Genomic DNA, 25,806 nt, shown 5'->3' with positions numbered 1-25,806 from the left:
CCAGGCTGGGGACAGCTGTATTCTGAGATCCAGCAGAACTCCAACTGCCTAATTCTTGGGACGTGCCTGCTTCTGTCTGATCTACATCAGAAGCAATACGGTACTCAACAGATGGTGAATTTAGCAGGCAAGCTCCTGGTTCACAATGACGTCTGTGTGATGGTGGATGGTGCATGTGAGATACAACATTTCATCTATGTCTTCCTTCCAAGATGCTTTTGAGGGTGAGTGGTGGGATACTGCTGGTAGACGGGCCAGGCTATTGGGTTGATTGCTCCTACAAGACAAAGATGTGGTTTTAGTACATGGCCCAGTCAGTGGTTTGGACAATAAAGAATTCACTTGCATTTGGTCATCTGGATGAAGCTGCAGTGGCTCCCCACCTTTCTCTCACAGGCCCACTTCACTCAGTGCAGGTCTGCACTTGCTCCTTCCCTACAAGATCCATGTACAGAACCAGGAGCTTCAGTTCTGGCATCCCATTGTTCCATCTTCTTTCACTTGCAACAGTTGTGGAGGATCTTCTCTTGCAGGGACACAAAGGGTAATATGAGCTGGATCCCTGGCTGGTCAGAGGTTAATGTCTTGTGTGGGCAGTCTGCCTACTGCCTAGGCTAAAGAGTTGGGGTGTGTGTTTAGGGGGGGGGAGGAGGAGAATGGATGGAATGGTAGAGTGCCAAGAGGAAACAAGGAATTTTTTTTTTTTTGCATGGTACACCTGTCCTCTTGATGAGGCTGCTACCATCTCCTAGGTAGGATTGGTGACCTTTGAAGGGCCTGCTGTTGCCCAAAGGTATATTGTAGCCTGCCTCTTCCACAGCATCCAGCAATTGGCCCCTTCATAAATCTAGGATCTGGTTTCCTTGCTGCCATTCTCCTGGCTTTAATGAGATCCAATGCAGTGGAGTTGTTTAAATGCAGCACATTCTTCATCAGGGTTTTACACGTGGGGTAATTTTTTTCATCAAAGTACCTTAAAATGGCAATCTGATTCATGCCATCAGGACCAATGGGAATCGCACCAAATTTCTCACCAAAAATGATTTTTTTTTGAGAAAATTTCACCTAAAGTTTCTCTTGTACCATTTGAGGTTGGATTTGTAGCACAAGTCGCTCCAGTTGAAAGGGAAAACTTCAACTAATGGGGCATACCACAAGACTTTCTACATTAATGACTTTGATAGTTGAACTGACCATAATGTGTTCAGGTTCTCTGAAGGCACAAAGTAGTAAAGTCATGGGGAAAACCCATAAGAGGTAGCAGAGGGGTTTGGCATGTTGTGGATGGGCAACATCATAGCAGATGGGATACAATGTGACAACTTGTGAAGCTCTCCACTTTGTTTAGAGAGGGGAGGGGGTACGGGGAAACAGATTTCTTTGAATGTTGAGATGTTGGGACATAGGTCCAGGAATTGCCAAATGTTTGCATGCAGGTAAATCGAGCAATTTGGAAGAAATGTAAGAGTTAGAAATAAGCTTTAACTGCAAATGCACAGAATACTGGCAAAGTCATACCTGAAATACTGTATGCAGATTTGCTCTCTTTGCCTCACGGTATACGTGGTGATAGGAGTGTGACAATAATTCGCAGGAGCCAGTGCAGTGATAAGGTGATTGTACTTCTGAGGAGAGCTTGAGTGGACTAAGCCCATTTTACCCATATTTAGAAGAATAGAAGATGATGTTGGTTTCAATTACAAGTTTTTTTAAGGGGTTTGTCAGGGTAGATGCTGAGAATGTTTTCCCCCTAGAGCACAAGTCACCAATTCCCCACAGAATAAGGAATTGGCTATTTAAAACTTGAGGAGTAATTTCTTCACTTAAAGGATTGTGCATCTCCAGAATTCTCTACTTCAGGCAGTTGTGGGTGCTCAGTTATTGGATGTATTTCAGATGGATGAATTAAAGGATATGGAGTTGAGGGAAGGAATTTTTTTTTCTGGGTGATAGAGCAGGCTTAAAAGGCCAAATACCTTGAGCTCCTATTTCTTATGCAACTTTACATTCCATCAAATTCTGTACTGATCTGTTGTCCAGCTGTTGTGACTATTGTATCCAAATTTGATCTCATTCAAACTCGAGGCCAACATATTAAGGAATGATGGGATTACTATCCATTTCTTCTCCTGCTATAGTTAGCCCCACTGCACATCTGGCTTGGATAAACAACTTCGTTGTCATAGTTAAGCACTTACAATGCAGCATACATAATGAAGTACATCTTATTCAAATTATTAAATAATAATTCAATCCTTTATTTTCTTGAATATGGGTGATTTTCTTAACTGCAGCTTGTTGGGCTTCAAACATTTTTATATTTTAAAAAAAAGACTGTCTTAATAAGATAATTCAGGAAAGGATTTTTTTTTTGGTAGAATGCCAAATTTTGGTGGTGGAAATAAATGTGGCGTCTGCCAGAAGACTGTGTACTTTGCTGAGGAGGTGCAGTGTGACGGAAAATACTTCCATAAGTCCTGTTTCCGATGCAGTGAGTATATTATGGAATTTGAACTATTTTTCTATGTTGTGACCCAATTTTGAAATGTTAAATTCTAGCGTGGTTGACTATTTTTGGCTGCATTTCCATTCCTTTATTGCTCCTCAGATCTTAATGCTGGAACCAAATCACGCCCACAAATATCATAAAATCTACCCTCTACTCTCTTCTATTGCAGTGAACTTGCATTGAAAGCCCCTGTTCTGTAATACTTCAATTATTGCAGTGTCTTTTAAGGATTCCAGTATTTTGTGATAGCAAACCTCAACAATAGCTTTTATTCACACACTCCCTAACCTGCCCTACTTGTTGTCAGTGACTAGCTAGTATCTGTTAAAATCTGTAGGCCTTGAGAAATTGGAGTAATCCCCAATCTTGAGCCTCAAACACATCTTTTATCTCTACTTGGATGCAGGAATAGAATGTATTATAACCAAATTTCAGAACACTAAAATAGGTGGAATGGTTAGGTTGGGTGAGTGGGCCTAAATTTAGCAGATGGAATTTAATGTGGATAATTGTAAAGTTATCCATTTTGGTCAGGAACAAAAAGGTAACCTGTTAAATGGAAAGAAACTTCAGTGGTGAGCACTGCTGCCTCACAGGAGGGACTTCAGTTCAATTCCTGGCTTGTCAGTGTGGAGTCTTCATATTCTGTGTCTGAGTGGTTTTCTCTGGGTGCTCTGTTCCCTCCCACAGTCAAAAGGCCTGCTGGTTAGGTGACTTAGTCATGCTATATACTCCCTCTGTACCCAAGCAGGTGCTGGAGTGTGGCATCTAGGGGATTTTCACAGGAACTTCATTTGAGGTGTTAATGTAAGCCACCTTGTGACATTGATAAATAAACTTTTTAAATGCTTTGGTGCAAAAGGATCTGGGTGCCCATATGAGTGAATTGTGGAACATTAATATGCAGATGCAGCAGGTAATAAAGAAGGCACATGGAATTTTGCCAGCCACTGCTAATAGAATAGAGTATGGGAAATGCTGTTGCAACTGTTTGAGTCCAGTTTACAGCATGGAAATAGGCCCTTTTGATTCAACTTGTCCATGCTGCCCTTAAGCTCATGCCAATTGCCCATGTTTGGCCCACATTCCTCCTATATCCATAAAACTGTGTAAACACTTTTTTTTTGAAAGACAAAAAATTGTACCCACTTCTACCAATACCTCCTGGCAGCTTGTTCTAGCCACTTGCCACCCTCTGGAACAAAAGTGTCCAGAGGGGCAATTTTCTCTCTCTCTCTTTCCCCCCCCCCCCCCCAATCTTAAACCTATGTCCTCTAGTTTTAGACTCCCCTACCTTTTGGAAAAAGCTACTGACTATCCAGCTGATCTATACCCCTCATTATTTTACAGACCTCCTATAAGGTCACCCCTAAGCTTCCTATGCTCCAGAGGAAAAAATCCCCGTTTATCCACCCTCTCCTTACACCTCAAACCATCAAGTCCTGGAAGCATCTTGGTAAATCTTTTTTGCACTCTTTTTTTTCTAGTTTAATAATCACCTCCCTATAATAGGGTGACCAGAACTGCACACAGTATTCCAAGTGTGGCCTTACCAATGTTTTGTGCAACTTCAATAAGACGTTCCAACTCCTGTATTCAATGTTCCAGTGAAACCAAGCATGCCAAATGCTTTCATTCTGTCCACCTGTGACTCCATTTTCAAGGAGCTATGAACCTGTGTCCCTAGATCTTTGTTCTATAACTCTTCCCCAACACCCTACTATTAACTAAGTCCTGCCTGGTTCGTTCAACCAAAATTTATCTAAATTAAACTCCATCTGCCATTCATCAGCCCACTGGATCAAGATCCTGTTGCAATCCTAGGTAACTTTGTTCACTCTCTTGATGCTAGCAATCTTGGTGTCATCTGCAAAATTACTAACCATGCCTAATAAATTCACATCCAATCATTAATATATAAGAGATTGGTGAGACATAATCTGGAGTACTCCAAGTTTTGGTCCCCTTTTCTTGAAGGATGTAAATGCATTAGAAGTAGTTCAGAGAAGGTTCACTAAATTCATGCAAGGATTTAAGAACTTATCTGGTGAAGAGAGATTGTGCAGTTTAGGTCTGTACTCATGGAGGTTTAAGAGAATGAGGGGAGACTTAATTGAAGTAATATGATGCTAAAGGGGATTAACAGGGCAGATGTAGAGGGCATGTTTTTCCCCTTGTTGGACATTCCAGAATGAGGGGCCTTTGTTTTGGGCTAAAGGGCCCAATTTTAAAACAGAAATGAGAAGGAATTTACTCACAGGGTCATATCTATGGAATTCTCTATCCCAGAAGGTGATGGATGCCAGAACACTAAACAGGCTTAAGGAGGAGATGCATAAGTTTCTAATTGGCCATAGAATGAAGGGTTGTGCAGAGCAGGCAGGCTTGAGGTAAGGCCAAGATGAGATCTACCATGATCATATTGAATGGTGGAACAGGCTTGAGGGGCTGAATTGCCTACTCCTGCTCCCAGTTATATCCCTTCCCAAAAGTAATTTTATACTCAGACATTTGGTTCTCTGATTCCTTTTGCTATTTCTAGACTTGACAGCTAATTGTGAGTTGCTGATGTTGAAGCATTATTAAATTGCAATTGGTCTTGATGATCTTTCTCTAGATGTTTGGCTCCTGCCTTGTATCAGTATCCTGGATCAAAATCAACAGTCACGTTCTCGGAGAAGTGCAGATATGATAGTGACTTAAGAGGCATCTTGACAAATGCATGAATAGAGGAGTATGGTACCCAGAAGAGTAGCGGATTTTAGTTCAGTGGGGCAAAATGCTTGGTGCAGACTTGGAGGGTAAAAGGGCCTGTTCCTGTGGTGTAATTTTTTTTGTTGTTTTTGAGTAGTTTATACTTCTGTTTTGACATTTCCTCATGGATAGGTGTTTGGGGGCAAAAAAGGAAATAGCTGTAGTTGATGGACATTATTAAAGCCCATGGTATCTTTTGGCTGGATGAGCTCAAAATTCATCTTTGAGGAGCTGTCTACTGACCTCCCCCTCACGCCTACCCCAACTGTTTGGCAGTGTTCTATTTGCATAATAGCAGTTGTGTAAACTGAAATGTTGCTGACCAAAGTGTCCTGGTTACAGATGTTATTAAGTACTGATATTTACATTACTGCATAGCAACTAACCAGCTGAACAGTGTGTTTATTTCCTGTGCTAAGTGTGTGGAAGGATCTGGTTTGGGGTATTCCTAGTCTGTGTTCATCAGAGCTTTGCATTTTGTAGTAGAATGTTCATCCCGTTAGCAGCTGGGGAATTGTCAACCTCTGCCTACTTGTGTTATGATACCACAGATCGCAAAATACTGCTTCTAAATGTCAGAATCTCTTGGCTAACGCTTGTTCTGGGAATGTGAAATTGTGGCCAGGATTTAATGAGACACATTTTGAAAAACAACTGGAAATGTTCACCATATCTAGGCAAAGGATGGCCTCTGATTGTAGATATTGAATGATTTTCATGACCATCCAGGTCCACTTTTCCTTCCAAAGTCAAATGCAGAAAGATGCATTGAGCTACTTAGCTACGTTTACCACATCTTGCCCAATCACCTAACTTGGGTAAATTGAACAGCAAGAGTGGGGTTTAAGGATGACGAGCTAATCAGATTGGATGACATTTCTCCAATCTAGTCTGAAGTGGTGCTGCAGTGCTCCTTGGAGCAGGAGGGTAGGGGATGCCCTGGGGTATTGGGAGAAGGGTGACCACAGTATCAGGAAGACGATCTGGAACTGCAAAATCCTGGAGGGGATGGAACTTTCAGATTGTGGGTGCACCCATCCCCTCACCCAAGCTGGACACTTTTTTTTGTCATGTTGCCCATACCTGCTCCTGTAAAGCGAAAAGCTGAGGCTGGGTGGGAAAACACCCTTAGGTGGCTACTTAAGGGCCTTATTTGGTGAATGTGATTCCTACCTGAGACCCACCCAAGTGTGAAATTGCATCTGGGTTTGAGAGGGTGAGTCTGTGGGGTGGGGGGGGGATCCCATCCATTCAATTTTACGCTCCCTACCCATCCTCTGCCTAAGAACTTGCCCTGGGGGAAAGTGTAAATGCTGCCTCGAGAAATTGATTTTAGTCTAAATTTGCACATTTTTATGTTCTCTACAATCTTGGGCAGCATGGTAGCACAGTGATTACCACGACTGCTTCACAGCTCCAGGAACCTGGGTTTGATTCCCGGCTTGGGTCACTATCTGTGTGGAGTTTGCACATTCTTCCTGTGTCTGTATGAGTGCTCCGATTTCCTCCCACAGTCCAAAGATGTGCAAGGTTAGATTAATTGGCCATGCTGAATTGTCCCTTAGTGTCCCAGGATGCATAGGTTAGAGGGATTAGTGGGTAAATATGCAGAGATATAGGGATAGAGCCTGGATGGGATTGTGGACAGTGCTGACTTGGTGGGCTGAATGGCCTCTTTCTGCACTGCAGTGTTTCTAACAGAATCCATAATCATAGAATCATGTCCTCAACTAAATCAAAATGTAAAGGTGGTGATGACCACAACTAATTTAATGATGTACAGGGCCCCACTAGGATAGCAGCTCAGTACAGATTATTTCCCATTGTTGATGGCCCTCTTTACATGATTGCAACCAGTTCCCCATCCACCATAATAGTTGACTATAAATATAATTTGGTCTGAAACTTTATCAAGATTCATTTCCAGAATACCTTTGTCCACCAACTTGATTTCCCCAACTGTATATTCCCACCAACAAAATTTTTAAAATCTCTTCACGGTTTTAATCATAGAATCCCTACAATGCAGAAGGAGGCCATTCAGCCCCTTGAATCTGCACCAATTCTGAGCATCTTATTCAGGTCCTTTACCCCACCCTTTTCCTGTGACCCCACACATTTACCAAGGCTAATCCACCTAACCTACCCCAGGACATTTACCATGGTTGGTCCACCTAAGCTACACACCTTGTCCATGCTAAATTGCCCCTTAGTATCCCAATCTACCTAACCTGCACATCTTTGGAGTGTAAGGGAAAGCCATGACAGTGGGAAAATGTGCAAACTCAAGAGCAGTACGATGACAGTGGTTAATACTATTGCCTCACCACCAGGGACCTGGGTTTGATTCCTGGCTTGGGTTTGTGCAGAGTTTGTACATTCTCCCTGTGTGTGTGTGTGTCCTCCCACACTTGAAAGGTATGCAGGTTAGGTGGATTGGCCATGCTAAACTGCTCCTTGGCATCAGGGGGACTAGCTAGGGTAAATGCATGGGGCTTGGGTGGAATTGTGGATGGCGCAGACTCGATAGGCTGAATAGCCTCCTTCAGCACTGTAGGATTCTGATTCCACACAGTCACCTAAGGCTGGAACTCAACCTGAGTGTCTGGCACTGAGGCAGCAGTGTGCCACGTTTTAATGCAATGGGTGCAATTTCTGTTTATTTTTAGAACTTTAATTACATGCCACTAGTTTGATAGCAACTAATTCCTACAGTTGAATCAGATTAACGAGCTCTGTTGCAACATATTTACTGAATTAAAAGAACTACAATTGCCAGCTGTTGCAGATCAGTTCATGTGCCAAGTATGGTTAACTTTGTTGAGCCAAAGTACTCCATTTTTTTCTCTGGCTGTAATGGTAGGTGTTGTTGAAAAATAAAGACTTTGGCAACTTTTTCTGTAGTTACTAAACATTGCTTGTGATCTGAAATTAGTTGGATTGGCTAGATGGAGACTCCTGTCCATAAACCAGTTCTCAACCAGCAGAGCATTTGTTTGCCCTGGTTTACACATCTCTAGTCCATTAATTACCTGTAGCAATTTTTGTTGTATGGAATGTGCTGTACATGAAGTTTTGACACCCAGCCACTGTAGAAACCCAAATGAAAACCATGCCCTGGGTTTGTAAAGTCAAATATTATTGAAATGAACCTAATGTTGATTAAATATTGAGACGAGTGTGACATTCTCTACTATATAAATGAAGAGCATTTTCTTCCTTGAATATCCATCTGCTGGGAACCTTTCCAACTGGTGTTTTCAGTTTTGAAACATATATAGGATTTTTCAATTTAATGTCTAATATTAACCATAATTGGTTTGAAGAAAAATTTGTTTGACTGCCATGTATGGGTTGAAAAGTAAGCCAAGCTATTGGAATGCTTTAACGAGCAAAGGTTGTCCGAGTTGAATGTTTTAGATGCTTTACGCAAGCAACTTATTAAAAAGGATGAGCCTTGGAAGGCATGCTAGCTAAACTCATCTAGCTACAAATTAGTTCATGCTATCCTTCAGAAATATTTTCCTCATTTTAGGAATGTTAAGAAGATCATGGTAAGCACAGCCAAATTTAATTTAGCATGAAGGATCAGAACATTCCAGTTGACACTGTCAAGCTCCTTTTGTCTCCATTAGAGCTCCCCTTTCTGGAGGAAGAAGAGAACTAATTGAACAAACCTCCAGAAATCTGAAATTTTGTGTTAATGTTTATCTTTTGTGATGCAACTTTGGTGTTTTAAAGAATGCAGAAAGGAAATAGGACCAGACTCTTTGCGGTCCTTGATTTTAATGAGTTTTGGATAGAAAAGTTCTTTAAAAGTTGTTTTAAATGCACGTATCTTCAAACATGAAACCAATAGAGTTTGCATATAAATGTACTAAGCTTTTTTAAAGCTCACCTTGTTTATCATTTCCTCTAAAATGTATATTAGCTTTATCATAGCTGTATGATGGGAACAATCGTTTGCAAAGGCATTGTCCCAAATTAACTATACTGCAGGCAACTCAAACCTTGGGACAAGCTTAATACTCTTGTTCAAGCACTAAAATATCTTGCCTGTGAAATATAGGAGGAAAAGTTTCAGAAAAGTCTAAAAATAGCACTTTAAAGGTGCAGTTGGTATCAGTTGTGTAAACGTTTCTGTTTTAACCTGTAAAACGTGAAGCTTTTCAAACTTTTACTGCATTGGCAGAGACATGTAGTTATAGCCAAAATAAATTTGCTCTGCAATTTCTGAACCAGAGATTCTTCCAAAAAATGTAACCTTAATTATGAAGGTGTATTGGTGCTTGAAGTAAACCTGGGAAATAACTTCTACCTCTTGTGTTTTTCATGTGAGTGCTTCTGTAACTTAATGGCCCCTGTAGAGGAGTGGATGGGGGATAGAATATGGAAAAACAATTTGTGTTGATGGGGATTTATCCAATCAATTACCAAGGTTACAGCATTTTATGCTTGCCAGTTAAGAGGTATCAATTTTGAGCTCATGATAGCATTTACTCTTGTACAGTCTGTAATATCTTTTTTATTTGTTTAACAAATTATACTGACATGGGTGCAGGCATTTACATCTGTACTTAGGTGGGGGAAGGGAATGGTTGAATCCCAAATCTAAATTGGTTAACTGATAATTTGGCAGAGTGGCAAGAGGAAGAAATTTTAACTAGCAAAAATAAGCTCAAATTTGGTTTCGCATTTAAATTTAAAGTTTATTGTCACACGGCTTATATTAACATTGCAGTGAAGTTACTGTGAAAATCCCCTAGTTGCCACACTCCAGTGCCTGATTGGCCATGCTAAATTTCCCCCCCCAGCGTACCCAATGCGCCTAACCTGCACATCTTTCAGACTGTCGGAGAACGTGCAGACTCTGCACAGTGACCCAAGCCAGAAATTGAAACCCGGTCCCTGACACTAAGGCAGCAGTGCTCAGCACTGTGCCACCATGCTGCCCAAAATGGGGTGGAGGAAAGGGACAGTTGAATCTGAAATCTAAATTGGTAAAATGATATGGTAGCTTTGACTTGGTGGGCTGGGAGGGGGGAGGAGGAGTTTTGACTGACAACACCACTCTTTCCCTCCCCCCCCCCCCCCCCCCCCCTTTGCAAAGGGCAAATTTGGGTTCATGTTAAAGTAATTTTTCTAAGCCTAAAAAAACTAAGACAATCAGAATGCCCTATTTTTTCACGATTTTAAAAAGTGAAAGGAATGAAGTATTTTCTTGAGGTAGAGAGAGTATTCTAATGTATGGTTGTCATTTCTGATACTATAATCACATTTTGGAGTAAATTTTAAATGATGCAATAGTGGATCTCTGCCATTCAGAAATGTGCAATAGCATACCATAAACTGGAGCTGTGTACAAACTTGTTTTTGGATATGTCAGTGGTGAGGTATTTCACTTTGCTCAGTTCTGTTATATTCCATTCACCAGGTGCTGAAAGACTCCCATCTGTTAACAATCCTGTCTTTTTTTTTGTTCAGTGGCCTGTAGGAAAAACCTTGACAGCACTACATTAGCTGTGCATGGAGACGAAATCTACTGCAAATCATGCTATGGAAGAAAGTATGGACCCAAAGGCTATGGTTATGGCCAAGGTGCAGGTACTCTGAACATGGACACTGGAGCAAATCAGGGAATAAAACCTGTGCAGTGAGTGACGTTCAATCTACTGCCTTTATTGCAATATTACAGTAAGATGAGCAAGATGTGATCAAACCTAAGTATGAATTATTCTGGCAACACCATAGCTTTAGTGAAATGATCCCCCTTTTTATCCTGCTTGGTTTTTTTTTTTAATTTGTTTGTGTCACTTTTTTTTCCTGTTTGTGCTACCCTCAGCAGACTAGTCTGTTCCCAAATTCTGCCCATGGTGAATGAGTTTTCAGGCTGCTAATATATGCAATTAACTGCTGAGGTTATCATGGTCTTAGTCACTGATAACTTAATCACTTATCCATTATAGTTGCACAATGGTTAGCAATGCTGCCTCAAAGCCAAGGACCTAAGTTCAATTCCTGGCTTGGGTCATTGTTTTGTGAGGAGTCTATATGTTCTCCTCATGTCTGCCTGGGTGCTCAGGTTTCCTCCCACAGTCCAAAGATGTGCAGGTTAGAAGGATTGGCCATGCTAAATTTTCCATCAGGATACCCAAACAGGTGCCAGAGTGCAGCAACAAGGGGATTTTCACAGTAACTTTATTGCAGTGTTAATGTAAGCCCACTTGTGACACTAATAAATGTTTTTTAAGAAAACTTTTATCATGTGTCACAACAGTCCCTTCTGCTCTTTTTTTTCAATTTAACTTTTGTCTTCAGAGACTTTCAATCAAATCTTTGAAGCTGTCTCAATTCTGAATAATTTTATTTAACATTGTAGAAACGATGCTTTAATCAATAGCATGGTCATTTTTTTTAAAACCAGAAGATTGGAATTTAAGAAGTTAATACCTGATTGCAAAAGATATTCCTGATCTTGTTTAAAATTTTGGGTGATTAGAATTCACCAGAATTGGATGGATAAAGGAATAGAATGAAATTAAAGCTTTAATTTCACTTCAAAAACCAAGCAAAATATGCTTAAATCAGCAATACAGAAACTTGTGGCATGTGAAGTTTTATTTCAATTCCTTTCAAGGAGTTAATGAGAATCGAATCAACCCAGCTTAATCAAAAAATGAATTTCAATCTATTTGCACTTGCAAGGTGCAGAGCATCTGCTCAGTGTAGTTGGAATGGCTGTGCTGTTTGCCTGAAGCCTGAGTGTAGACCTCATTTGAATGTCAAGGTGCTGAATGGTTATTCTGCTATATCTCTCTGGGAGGATTCAGCCATCTCCTATGATGTACAGGTTGGCAGATTAAGTTGGGTTGTAGATCCCACAGGGCACATGGGCTGGCAGTGGGTTTTTTGTGTAGATGCTTCCTGTCCCCATGAACTCATCTGAAAATAACACTCAATGCCTTTAAATCTTAAATTTGAATGTAGCATTGTACAAATTTAAGATGGCACAGTGGTTAGCACTGCCGTCTCAGCACCAGGAACCTGGGTTCAATTCTGGCTTTGGGTCACTGTGGAATTTGTATGTTCTCTCCATATCTGCATGAGTTTCCTCTCACACTCTAAAGATGTGTGGGTTAGATTGATTGGCCATGCTAAGTTGCCCCTTAGTCCCCCTGTTACTATCAGGGTAAATATGTGGGGTTACAGGGATTGTTGTTGGTGCTGGCTCAATGCACCAAATGGCCTCTTTCTGCACATTGGATTCTATAATTAGGTTTCTGATTTGCATATTGAGCAGTGTTGCGCCTGAGAGGAGTTACTAAGCTGCTGCTCATTCAGAAACCTGCTGAAAATGACATCTAATGGCCTTGAATATCAACTGAATGACTGTGTGCCTTCTACTTTCCCACACCCCCACACATGCTAATCTTTAACTGCTATTTCTCCATTTTTTTTTTTCCAAGTGGTAAATGAATGGTTGGCAGATGAACATTTTTCCCCCATTTGAGTCCCCAACTATAGCTGGGATATTGGGCACTTCATAGTAGCAGTCTGACTTTAGTAACTGCTGGAGTGACACCAGATGTTAGCCTCTTTCTTAACCTTGTTTCTAGGGAAGAATTTATCAGCATTCAAATTTCCCAGTTTTTGGCCATGTTAATCACCTTGAATGTCATAACTTATGGAAAAATGGTACATGAAATGTTCACTAACAGTCCAAGATTTGTATAGTTTTTTTTAAAATGGCGCTTTATTTTAAATATTGTCCTCCACACTAAATGGGACACATGGTTTAAAAACAGAATTGTAAAATGAAGAACAGTTCATTCTGGGGCAGCACAACTTAACTAAGTCCATATTGTCTATATTGTGTTTAGTATGTTGTTCTTGGAAGACTAAGGTTTACATAATGAATTCATTAGAAGCTTGGCATGTGTGATAAGGGCCATTATGTTGTGTGTTTCTTGTAAATCAGGATAATCTTTGGTTGTGTCCCTTTTTTAACATTAAGAAAATGATAGCAATTGACTTCCCCAGGGATTGGGGCGGTGGGGGGAGTTACAGGTTTTAGTGCTGAAACATGCTATGGAAATATACAGTACAAATGTCCCAATGGGGAAGTGGGAGGAAGCTTTGTGTCTCCATTTGGGATTCATGGTTGTTTAATTACACTATGGCACTTTCATTCCATAGAACATTTTACAGTGCAGAAACAGGCCTTTTGGCCCTTTCTTGGCTGTGCCAAACTATATTTTTCTGCCTAGTTCCACTGACCTATATCCCTCCATACCCCTCTCGTCCATGTACCTGTCCAATATTTTTTTCTTAAATGTTGAAAGCGGGCTCACTTTTTTACCACTTCATCTGGCAGCTCACTCCACACTCTCACCACTCTGAAGAAGCACCCACCTGATATTCCCTCTAAACTTTTCCCCCATCCCCCTTTGCCCTTAACCCATGTTCCTCTAGTTGTTTTTCTCCCCTAGCCTCAGTGGAAAAAGCCTGCTTGCATTTATTCTATCTATAGGCATCATAATTTTATACACCTATCAAATCTCCCTTCATTCTTCTATGCTCCAGGGAATAAAGTCCTAACCTATTCAATCTTGTAACTCAGTTCTCAAGTCCCAGCAGCATCCTTGTAAACCTTCTCTGCACTCTTTCAACCTTATTTACATCCTTCCTGTAATTAGGTGACCAAAACTGCACACAATACTCTAAATTTGGCCTCGCCAATGTCTTATACAACCTCACCATAACACTCCAACTCTTATACTCAATACTTTTATATCTGGTACCTCACCTGTGGATACCAGCATTTTAAATATATCTGCCAGGGCCCCTGCAATTTCAACACTAGTCTCCTTTAAGGTCCCAGGGAATATCCTGTCTGGTCCTAGGGTTTTATCTACTCTGATCTGCCTCAAGACAGCAAGCACCTCTTCCCCTTTTTTAATCTCTATAGGTTCCATGACCTCCCTACTTGTTTGCCTTATTTCTATAGACTCCATGTCAATTTCCTTAGTAAATATGGATACAAAAAACCCATTTATCTCTCCCATTTCTTTCGGTTCCATACATAGCTGACCACCCTGATCTTCAAAAGGATGAATTTTATCCCTTACTATGTTTTGCTCTTAATATACCTGTAAAAGCTCTTTAGAATTATTCCTCACCTTGACTGCCAAAGCAACCTCATGTCATCTTTTAGCCCTCTTGATTTCTTTTAAGTAGTTTCTTGCACTTTTTTTATACTCGAGCATCTTATTTGTTCCCTGTTGCCTATACATGTCATGCATATCTCTCTCTATCAGAGTTCCAAGATTCCTTATTCTTCACCTTTGCCTTTAATCCTGACAGTAACATACAAACTCTGCACTCAAATTTCTCCTTTTTGAAGGCCTCTCACTTACCAATCTCATCCTTGCCAGAGAACAGCCTATCCCAATCCACACTTTTTTAGATCCTTTCTCATTTCTTCAAATTTGGCCTTTTTCCCAGTGTTGAACCTCAACCTGAGGACCAGATCTAACTTTATCCATGATCAAGTTGAAACTAATGGTGTTATGATCACTGGAACCAAAGGACACACAGACACACGTCTGAACTCATTTCCTAATAGGAGATCTAATATTGTATCCTCTCTAATTGGTATCTCTATATATAGATTTGGACAGTTTTCCTGAACATTTTACAAACTCCAATCTGTCTAGACCTTTAACAGTATGGGAGTCCCAATCTATATGTGGAAAATTAAAGTCCCCTACTATCACAACTTTGTTTCCTGTAGCTGTCTGCTATCTCTCTGCAGATTTCCTCCTCCAATTCTTGCTGACTATTAGGTGGTGTATAATACAACCCCATTAATGCGGTCATACCTTTCCTGTTTCTCAGCTCCACTCATGTGGCCTCAGTAGGCAAGCCCTCTAATCTGTGCTGACTAGAAATGCCACACCCCCCCCCCCCCCCCACCCTTCATCTCTCTGCCTCCTATCTCTTCTGAAACATCAGAACCCTGGATCATTGAGCTGCCAGTCCTGCCCCTCCTGTAGCCAAGTTTCACTATTGGCTATAATATCATAATTCCATGTGTCAATCCACACCTCAACTCATCTGCCTTCCCCACAATACTCCTGGCATTGAAATAGACACATCAGAAGATTATTACCACCACACACAACCCTTCTATTTATGACTTTGGATTAACTATTCACCCTCACTCTGCTATCTGCTGTGGAACTCTGGTTCCCATCCCCCTGCAAATCTAGTTTAAACCCTCCCCAATAACACTAGCAAACCTCCCTGCAAGTATGTTGGTCCCCTTTTTGTATTACAGGTGTAACCTATCTCTTGTACAGGTCCCAATGATCCAGAAATCTGAAACCCTGCCCCTTACACCAGTGCCTTATCCATGTGTTCATCTGCCTGAGCATCCTATTCTTCCCCTCACTGGCACATGGCACAGGTAGGTATCTTGAGATTACTACCCTCGGCGTCCAGCTTTTTAACTTCCTACCAAGTTCTCTATACTCACTCTTCAGGACCTCCTCACTTTTCCTTCCTACGTCATTGGTACCAATGTGTACCATGACATCTGGCTGATCTCCCTCCCACTTCAGAATGCTGTGCATGTGATCAGAGACATCCCTGACCCTGGTACCTGGGAGGCAACAAACCATCCAAGAGTCTCTCAAGACCACAACCTCCTGTCTGTACCTCTGACTATCAAGTTCCTGATCACAATCACTACTACCTACCTATCACTGCAATCATTCATTATACTGAGAAGACACTTCACTTTCTTTCTGGCTTAAACAGACTGGACAATTGCTAGAATCTTGAAACTAATGAAAATTTTCTCCTTTTTCTTTCTCTCCCATATCCATAGCCAAAATCCCCATTCAGCATTTGTGATCTGCATCAATATAGTCCGTATATGCACATCCAATATGAAGTTGTCTGGAGAAGATGGATCCAACAACTTGGTCTGGCCATTTGCATATCTATCTTGGAGATACATGCCTAGGTTCATAAATGTTCAGTTTGCTTTTAACTGTAGATATGGTTGACTGTAATATTCTAATTTCCACTTAAATTTTGCATTTACAGAACTTCACCTCACTGCCCCACCACCAATGTCAATGAATCCAAGTTTGCTCAGAAGTTTGGTAGTTCTGAGAAGTGTTCTAGATGTGGAAAGTCAGTCTATGCTGCTGAGAAGATTATTGGAGCTGGCAAGGTAATAAAAATTCTTTTTTTCTGTGCAGATTTTTTTGGTTATTTTGAGTTTGAGGGTAGAAGACAAAGATGACTGTTTTTTAAAAAAAGTTATCCATCCCTTTCTTCAGATAATTCAAATTATCCAACAATTCAAAATGAAGTTTAAACAGGAAGGTTTTTTGTACAAATTTAAATTTGAAATAACTAACTTGAGATTGAAGAATGATGAAATCTTGCTGTCTTCTATTGCTTTTTTGTCTACATGGCATAGACTTTTTTCTACCAGCCATATAAGGGGTAGAATTAATGAGGAAGATGCACAATTAGGCTCACCATCTCAAGAGTCAATGTCTAACACGCATCCCCCAACTATCAAACTTCCACTGAAGTTTAATGCTCACTTGAGCATTGATTGATTGACAATGGGCAGGACTCCCCACCTCTTTCCCCACCCCCACCACTCTTGGGGGGTGGGAAGAGCAGAGAAAGTCCTGCCTGTGAGAGCTGTCAGCCAATCTAACTTCTTCAACTCAGCCAGACACAGTGCTGTAGTTGCCAGAAGCAGTACTACAGCCCTCTGTCTGGGACTCAGTCACAAGGTCTTCAATAAGTTGTCCTGGGGGAAGGGTGGGTAGGAGGTGCTCGGAAGGTTGAATGTAGGGTAGGAATCAGGGAGACTGACACAATATCAGGAGATGGGAGGTCATGCTTCTCTAGCACCCTGGGGAGAAGGCACCCCACCTCTGAGGGGACTTCCAGAGTGAGGCCCCCCTTCCCACCCAGCCTAAAAGCTGAGGCTGGGAGGGCCTTAATAGGTGAATGTATGGGTTTCACATCTGAGGCCTTGCCACCTAAAGGTGAAAGTGTCTGGGTCTGTTCAGGTGAGTCCCTGGGAGGAGTCCCATCTATTCAATTTTACACTCCACTGCCCCGACCCAAACTCTGAACCTGCCTTGGAAAGCATAAAATTCCGCCTATATTTGTGCATGGATAGCAACTCTGATAATGAAACATTTTAAATGAAGGCTAGGATTTTCTGGTTCCGTCTATGGCAGGAATCACTGGGCCTAACTTGACAAAGTTGCAGTACTGGAAACTTCTGGCCAAAGTTTTTAGTCCTAATTAATTGTTCTGTCTTATTTCTTTGCCTGTTTTCTTTAGTCCTGGCACAAGTTGTGCTTCCGCTGCGCTAAATGTGCTAAAGGCCTGGAGTCCACAACATTGGCTGACAAGGATGGCGAGATCTATTGCAAAGGTTTGATTCTGTTTCTAATTGTTAGCCAGAACATAAGTTGCAATCTTTGGATAAGTCTCAAATAAGTAAAATAGTTAAGATTCCTAACATCAGTTCATTGCAATGATGTTTCATTTTAAAACAAGGTGTAATCACAACAATCTTGAGTTGGCAACACTTTCAGCTGCCTATGCATTAAAAAAAATGTAGGTTTCCAATGTTCCTCCCCACCCAACTTTAACATCTTTTGTTAATGAGCGTTAACAACTTAAGATGGAGTTGATGGTTTTTAAAATTCATTTAAGATATAGGCATCACTAGCTAGACTAGCATTTATTGCCCATCCTTAGTTGCTCTTGATGGTGGTGGTGGTGGTGAGCAGCCTTCTTGAACTGCTACTGTCCTTTTTTTAAGATATAGGCACACCCACAATGCTGTTAGAAGGGGAGTTCCAGGATGTTGACCCAGTGACAGTGAAGGAACAATGATACATTTCTAAATCCGATGGTGAATTACTTTTGAGGGGAATCTCTGGGTGGTGTTCCCAGGTATCTGTTGCACTTGTCCACCTAGATATTCAGTCATTTGGTTTGGAAGGTGCTGCCTAAAAGCTTGGTGAGTTTCTGCACTGCATGTTATAGCTGGCACATATGGCAGCCACTGTTGGTGATGAAGGGATTGAATGTTTTTAGAAGGGGTAGCAATCGAGGGCTGTTTTTGTCCTGGATATTGTTGAGCTTGAGTGTTATTGGAGCTGCACTCAGGCAGGCAAGTAGGGGTATACCATTCCAATTTGTGACTTGTGCCTTGGAGATGGACATGTTTTGAGGAGTCAAGAAATGTTACTCATTGCAAGATTCCTAGCCTTTGATCTGTTTTGGTAGCCACAGTGTTTTATATGGCTAGTCAGGTTCAGTCTCTGGTAGATGGTAGCCTCCCAGGATGTTAATAGTTGGGGATTCAGCTATGGTAATGCCATTGAATGTCAAGAGCCTCTGCTGGTGATCATAACTGGCATTTGTGTTGGGTGAGTGTTATTTGCACTTGTTAGTCCAAGCCTGGATATTGTCCAGGTCTTGCTGCATTTGGACGTGAACAGCTTTGGTATCTGAGGAGTTGAATGATACTGAACATTGTGCAGTCATCAGTGAACATCCCCACTTCTGATCTTACAATGGAAGGAAGGTCATTGAAGCAGCTGAAGCTGATCTTGCCCAGTTAAGACTGCAGCAAAGACATTTCAAATTGGGCTTCTGCTGCATTCATGAGTAACATCTCGTACAGTAGCAGGACCCTTTTTTTCTTAATATACAATTCACAATCCTGGGATGTTCTGAAAAAATCTTGCAATGTGTGAATTTTACAGCAAACAGACCTTAACACCCAGGCTCCCCAGTGTTGTTTTTAGGGGGTACTCTAAAGATGCACTGGAGAATCCCTCTTTGAACTTGTTAAGCATTTCTTTGACAATTGTCCAGAATCGCCAACTTCTACGGGGCCATTGTGCTATGAACCATCTCCTAAAAGTGATTTAAATCACTAATCTTAAATGGTTTTGTCAGGGTTATTCTAAATTGCTTATAAAATGTTAGAAATAAAACTTCATCTTATTGTAAAGACCCAAATTGATTCCTGCATGGATTCATCCACACCAGGGGCCCAATTGGACTTGAGTAGAACCTGTGCCCACACTGCCAACCCAGCTTGATGGATCCCTGCCTGGCCTGGCCTGACATGACCTGAGACTCTCCTTCCTTCCTCCCTCCCTCCCTCCATTCCTGGTATCCTATCTCACTGACCATAGGCACTTATCCTTTCCCTCGTCATCTTTCATTCGGACCTTCAAACCAAACTGATATATGATAGCTAGTGCAGCAAAAAAATGGTGTCCTCCTTCACTCTGACTCTGTTCAACTTTGATGCTGGGCCTCAAAACTATGCTGCCTGAATCTCACCCAGCCTGACTCGAAGTGGATACAGAGCAGCACTCTGAAGCTGATTGCTATTCCCAAAAAATTAAAGCCTGATGTGTTGCATGATTCAAGTTTGGTCGTTTTCCTTTTCTAAATGTGACTTTTAACCTAAGCTGCACAAATTTATATACTAATTGGTACACTTAATTTGGATGGATAGAACTACTATTATTCTGAGCTAGAGTATGGGGAAATATGCCCCTCTTTGTTGGAATATTGAATCTTTTAATAGAATACATTATAAAAGCTTGAATGTATACATTGTGTCCTTGTCTAAATAATGCCTGGAATAGTTACAGTAATCCACATCTCTTTAGTATTTTGCATTAGTTTAAATTTCTCATTTATCCAATAAGTATTTCTTGAAGTTCTTCAAACAATGAAAGATCTCCTGTACCTGGTCGTTGTTCTTATTGAGGCTGTTCAGCCCATCAAATCTTACCCAGGCCCATCCCCTGCCATATCCCTGTAATCCCACAAATTTACCATAGCTAATCCACCTAACATGCACACCTTTGGACCATGGGGAGGGGGGTGGAACTAGAGTGCCCAGCAGAAACCTCTGCGTGTTATGCCAGCATGAAACTGAACTCAGATTCCTGGTGCTGAGGCAGCAGTGCTAACCACTGTGCCACCCCACAGCAGGACTGCAGCCCAGTTGGCAGGGCTTGGACACAAATAAATGAACATCCTACTGTCTCCTGAGCCCATTTTATCTGATTTTCTTCAACAGCCCCTTATTTCACAATCTAGTAGCCTTCTTAGTTAAGTGGAATATTTTCACCTTTTCTCTTGTGCCTGCCCTAACTTGAGCTTCTGGAATTAAGCACACTATTGGTGTAGATGTTGTTTTCATATTGTTATAGATTTTAATGAGTATTAATTAATTGCACAGTTCAATTTTGTTTTCTCCCATAGCTTGTTACAGCAAAAGCTTTGGACCTAAAGGATTTGGCTTTGGTCAAGGAGCTGGAGCACTGGCCAACACCCAGTAAAGCATTGTCTGAATCTGAAACAAGCCACACTTCAATCCTGTGTAGACCTCGGCTACAATGTATTTGCTAAATTCCAGTGCTCCGTTAGTAGTGGTAATTTGGGTTACAACCCAATATGCGTGTTATAAACTATTGTTTTCTAAAACTTCTGTATTGCTTGGCACAAGTTACTTCATATATCTCACATTTTTTTAATGGCACAATGGCTAGCCAAATCCAGTGACTCAGATTTTAAGATTAATCTGACAAAATGGATGAAGACAGATGACCTAACATGGTCCAAAAATTTAATTTTTGTGCATTGAATTTGAATTTGCTAGTGATTGGTTACATGGTCATTTGGATTTGCAAGATCTTGACTGTTACTATTTTTGCTACTTGTACTTAATTTTTGCTCTGCACAATTCCACTAAATGAAAACATTGTTTGTAATAAGTATTTGTCTGTATTATGCATGTTGTTGTAGAAATATGATGTAGCTAATGCTGTAGTAGAATGATTTGAGGCTTGTTCACTTGCTCAGAGCAGTCAAGTTTCAATCTGATCTTTATGTAATAGGAGGTGGTCAGATGGGGCAAGAGTTTTCATGCATATGGGAAGTTCAATCAAAATTGGTGTTGAGCCCCATCCCAGTTTGTGAGGTGGAATTGAAGGCAAGTGGGCAAACCCTTTAGATTTGTCACCTTGAGTTATAATCTTACAAAAAGATTAAACTACATTTCTGGAATTTTTCAGCCAATAGACCTCTTTCCAATCTGTCACCAATTTACCAATGTCACCCTCACCACATTGTCCTCTCTCCCATGCCAGAGTTACCATTAACCGAGCAGTGCTAAGAGCATTTTTGGTGAAATTGAGCAGCTGTAAAGGGTTTTGGTAGTTAACCTGATCATGTCTTGGTCACAGACTGCTGGTCAAAGCATTTCTCTCATGAATACGCTTACTGCTTGACAGGTGATTGCCAACTTGTTGGAATGCACTTCACACACCTTCGCTTGGACCCCTCTGCCAGCCTCTTCCACTGCATGAGAACAGCTCGTGCAAACATACCTTGCACCTTTTTTTTTTTGAGAGGCAAGAGCAAAGGCCATGCTGCCACCACCAGCAACACCAATTGCTGCCTTCTCAGCAACATGCTCCTCTAGAGGATAAGGCTGCTAAGTTCCAGCTGGATGGAGGTGAGACCTCCAACTCAGTGCCTACAGGGTGAGGATCCATTCTGTGTCTTCCACCACTGCCCCGGAGGCTCAGATGCTCGCAACAGGTCTCTGACGTTTACAACTTTGTGGAACAAAATGATATTGCAAGTGAGACTGTATTGCTAATGGCTGATGAGATGCCTGTCACAATTGGGATAGTGCCCTACCCCTTATCACCACCACTGCCACCATGATCTTTGCTTCATGGAAAGTTGTGTGCTTGCCACCTGTCAGGAGAGAAATCAGGTTTGTGAATGTTTATAATGAGTTGTGTGGAGAGAAGGAAAAGTCAATATTCATGGATAGTGACTGAGGCATAGGTGAGAGATGGTGGCGATAGGGTGAGGATAAATGTTGGCTACTCCACAGTGGCACTGCTGCTTCACAGCACCAGGAACATGGATTCAATTCCTGGCTTTGGTCACTGTCTGTGTGGAGTTTGCACTTTCCTCCCATGTCTGCATGGGTTTCCTCCAAGTGCTCCAGTGTTCTTTCAGTCCAAAGATGTCAGTCAGGTGCATTGACTATGCTAAATTCCTCCTGCATGCTGGAATGTGGTGACTAGGGTATTTTCACAGTACCTCATTAGTGTTAATGTAAGCCTGTTTGTGATTAAAACATTTACTTAGATGGGGCTAAGGTTCCAGGAGGGAAGAATGATTGATTTGCACTGCAAGATGTATTGTCCTGAGAAGTGCTGCATTAGGAAAACACTGACAAAGTCAGAATGTGAGTTTAGTACCTATTAAGCTACACACCTTTTCAAACACCCAGTCTTTTTACTTTACAATGTTAGTCTCCTCTACAAATCATCATATACAGCAAGACAATGGATAAAATAAACTGAGTTTACTTCAACTTATTTACACAATATTGAACAAATAGTGGAACTGGAAATTCTAATGACTGAAGTAAATTTTTGCCCACTGTTTTTAGGTAGTAATTTAGTGGTCAAAGCTCATTCTAATGCACATTATACTTAAACTCCCAATTTGAGTCAACAAGCTCACCGTTACTAGTATTTTGCTTTTGGGAGAATCCTCCTAAAATTATCAAATGGAGATCCTGGAAGATGTATTTGTTTAAATTCCTGTCTCTGCTCTAGGGAGTTGAGTGTAAATCAAGTTCCAAATAAAGGACCATGGATTTACAGGCTATATCATACAAACCTTTGCCAATAAAATTGTAACTTTTTAAGCTATGGATTTTGTTCACATTTTTTTTTCATTGTATGAAAACAATGGCTTCTAAAACTCCCAAAATTTGTTGAAAGCTTCTGGGTCCCTCCCATAGCAGTGTGGGTTTTTTCCTTTTTTTTTATGCTGCTTGGTATTTTTGGTGACTACTTTTTTGAAAGCCAATTTGCATAACCCAAAAAGAACCAATATTTCAAAGGTTTAAATATTGAGCTAGATACTCATTAGCATAAGAAGGAAGGACATTCCTTGCTTCAATAACAAATCCTGCCTGCAGGACAGAATTGACTAAAACTTGGCAAACTAGGAAGGGTATAAGTTCATATAGTATTAGTGCACCAATATACTTTATCCCTTGGGGGAGGAGAAATAAGAATTTTTGGGTGTTTTTTTTTGTCTATTGCTCTTTGTACCATGGTGATAAATAAACTCTTCACTCCAATCTAGAGTTGAAGAAGCTCAGCAATTGAATATGAGCTTTGTGTTAGATGTCCAAGATTCCAGTCTCTCTTCCCCATCTTGTCTCCTAACACCATCACACTGGTCAGACCAGGGAGACATTTGACAGCTGTTCAACCATATGGGACAGTGCCTCACTCACTCTAGGCCCTATCTATGCCAACTTGTAAGAGTTCACATTTCTGAAGCAAGTATTGCCTGCTTATTGTATCTTTGCTTGGGAGTTTAAGGACATATGGAACCCATTGAGGAATAAATTCATCATGTGGTATCATACCTGGCACCTGTTATAGTTTGCCTAATATGGAATTGGGTAACAAATGGGACACATACTGCCAATTTTGTTGTGGTCCAAGATGAGTGTCTGCCCTCTTTGATGCATTTAACATCCTTGGCACTAATGGAAACATTGATTTGCAATGTCTAACTGTTTTAAAAATGTTACTCTTAAGTAGAAGTATTGCCCTCCTGTGTTTATGTACCATATTATATGCCTATGTAACAAATTAAAATAGACTTGCAGCCTGTGACAACTAATGTACTTTCACTCTGTCTCACTGCAGCAGATTTTAAGTAATAAAGAAATCAAATGGTATTTTGGTTCCTGTATTACTAAAAGCAAATGGTTCTTCTCATTATATCACTTTCATGATATTTACAAAATTTTGGACAACTAGTCCAAGCTCCACAAATGAACTTATAATTGTGTGGGATCAAGAAGCCAATTTTGTACATTTCTCTATCCCCACCCACAAAATTGCCTTAAGATGGGTTGAGGCAAATTTTAATGCAGATAAAAAAGAGAGCCAATAATAGCCAGGGTCTTGGGATTAGGAATAAATTTAACGTGGTGGAATAGAATGGGGATTGGCCACAGATTACAAAGAACGTTGGATCTTTAATTCTATCCACTCCAGTTGCTCTGCTGCGTTGGCAGCTGTTCTGAAACTGCTTGCTTTCTATCACCATTTGAGATGAATTTCCATCCTTTAATTATTTTTAATGTACTTGCTACACTCACTTTACCCCATTGTTAATGACAATTCAGCTTGGTAAATCCAGAACTGCTGTCCATAATACATCAATGATCTTCACTACATTCTTAAGTGAAGAAAATACAATGAAACTGAATATGTGTAAAGTTACATCCATGTTCTTTGTATTATTGCAGAAGTCCCTTTTATAGTTAAATTGTCTAGTGCTGCACAAGAGGAAACTCCAGGCTATTATCTCTCAAATGATCACAGATGAATGACTTGAGTCTCCCTTTTCCTCTGTTTCCTCCCTCCTGGTTTCATTCCTGATTGTATAGCCTACTTGACTCTTGTTACATTAGTATAAACATTGCCATGCATTATTGGAATACCTAATGCAGAAGTATATTTCAACATTTCACCCTTTTGGTTTGGCATTTACAGCACAAAAATGAGGCAACTTCCAAGCCTATCAAATATAATTTGTAATGTTAGAAATGACTCAATTTACACTACACAGGAAGGCTTAATTGAAGTAATGTTTCAGAGTATTAAGTACCCAAAAGCACATGCTGAATTCTCCAAATCTGACTTCCTGTGCAGCTTGTTATGTTTCAAAGCAGGAAATCAGTAACCAATAGGCTTCTGGTAAGATCATTATCATCCGGAATTCCTGTTATTAAATAGAAACCAAATGCAGTGGCTTTGAAAAGTGACTGTGACCGTGACACATGCAACATCAATGTTCCAAGGTGAATCATGTTTTAAAAACTGTTTGTATATGACACTATAATTATTTAAATGTTGAAAATTTTTTTAAAGTGCTAGGGGGAGAAATGGAGCCAGTTGTATTTTATATACTTACTTGGTTACAAACATTAAATGCAGTGATAATGCACAATGGAATTTGGAAATTATTTATATTCCAAAAACTTATGTTCAATATGCATCTGGGAGAATTTCTTGAGTTGTACTGCTTATCAGGGATACTACTTGCCCACTTTTACAATATGGTATTAAACATTTTTGCAACAAGTCACAGCCATGACTGTGAAAACAATGGAAACCTTCCTGCACGTTTCCCCTACCATAACATACCTGTAACCCTTAAAGTGTATAATCACAAGGCAAAAATAAACAGGTCAGTGTAGCCTGTATGTGCACTTGACCAAGCATCCTATAACTAAGGGCACTCGGTGTCAATCCACTTGGCACCAATTTTCTTTCCCTCCATAGTAAGCCAATTCTAGACATGGATCATTTTGTTATGTGAAAGAGCAGGTCAGAAAC

The 25,806-nt window shown here is 40.7% G+C and overlaps 1 protein-coding gene across 1 annotated transcript in view; it reads left to right on the top strand.

The window, feature by feature from the left end:
• The window catches only part of LOC145357044 (cysteine and glycine-rich protein 1-like), a 42,412-nt gene extending 16,995 nt beyond the window's left edge, over window positions 1-25,417 (top strand). Inside the window, exons 2-6 of the mRNA XM_080210099.1 lie at window positions 2,379-2,491; window positions 10,748-10,916; window positions 16,376-16,505; window positions 17,648-17,741; window positions 20,612-25,417. Of these exons, the coding sequence (XP_080066225.1) occupies window positions 2,380-2,491; window positions 10,748-10,916; window positions 16,376-16,505; window positions 17,648-17,741; window positions 20,612-20,688 (582 nt within the window). The 5' untranslated portion in view covers window position 2,379 and the 3' untranslated portion in view covers window positions 20,689-25,417. The remainder of the gene's footprint in view (window positions 1-2,378; window positions 2,492-10,747; window positions 10,917-16,375; window positions 16,506-17,647; window positions 17,742-20,611) is intronic.
• The last annotated feature ends 389 nt before the right edge of the window (window positions 25,418-25,806 follow it).

The sequence above is a fragment of the Carcharhinus amblyrhynchos genome, chromosome 22 (genome assembly GCF_965287045.1).
Source record: "Carcharhinus amblyrhynchos chromosome 22, sCarAmb.v2.hapA, whole genome shotgun sequence".
Lineage (NCBI taxonomy): Eukaryota > Metazoa > Chordata > Chondrichthyes > Carcharhiniformes > Carcharhinidae > Carcharhinus > Carcharhinus amblyrhynchos.
The sequence above is the reverse complement of the archived record's forward strand: the minus strand, read 5'-3'. Positions and strand labels throughout refer to the sequence as shown.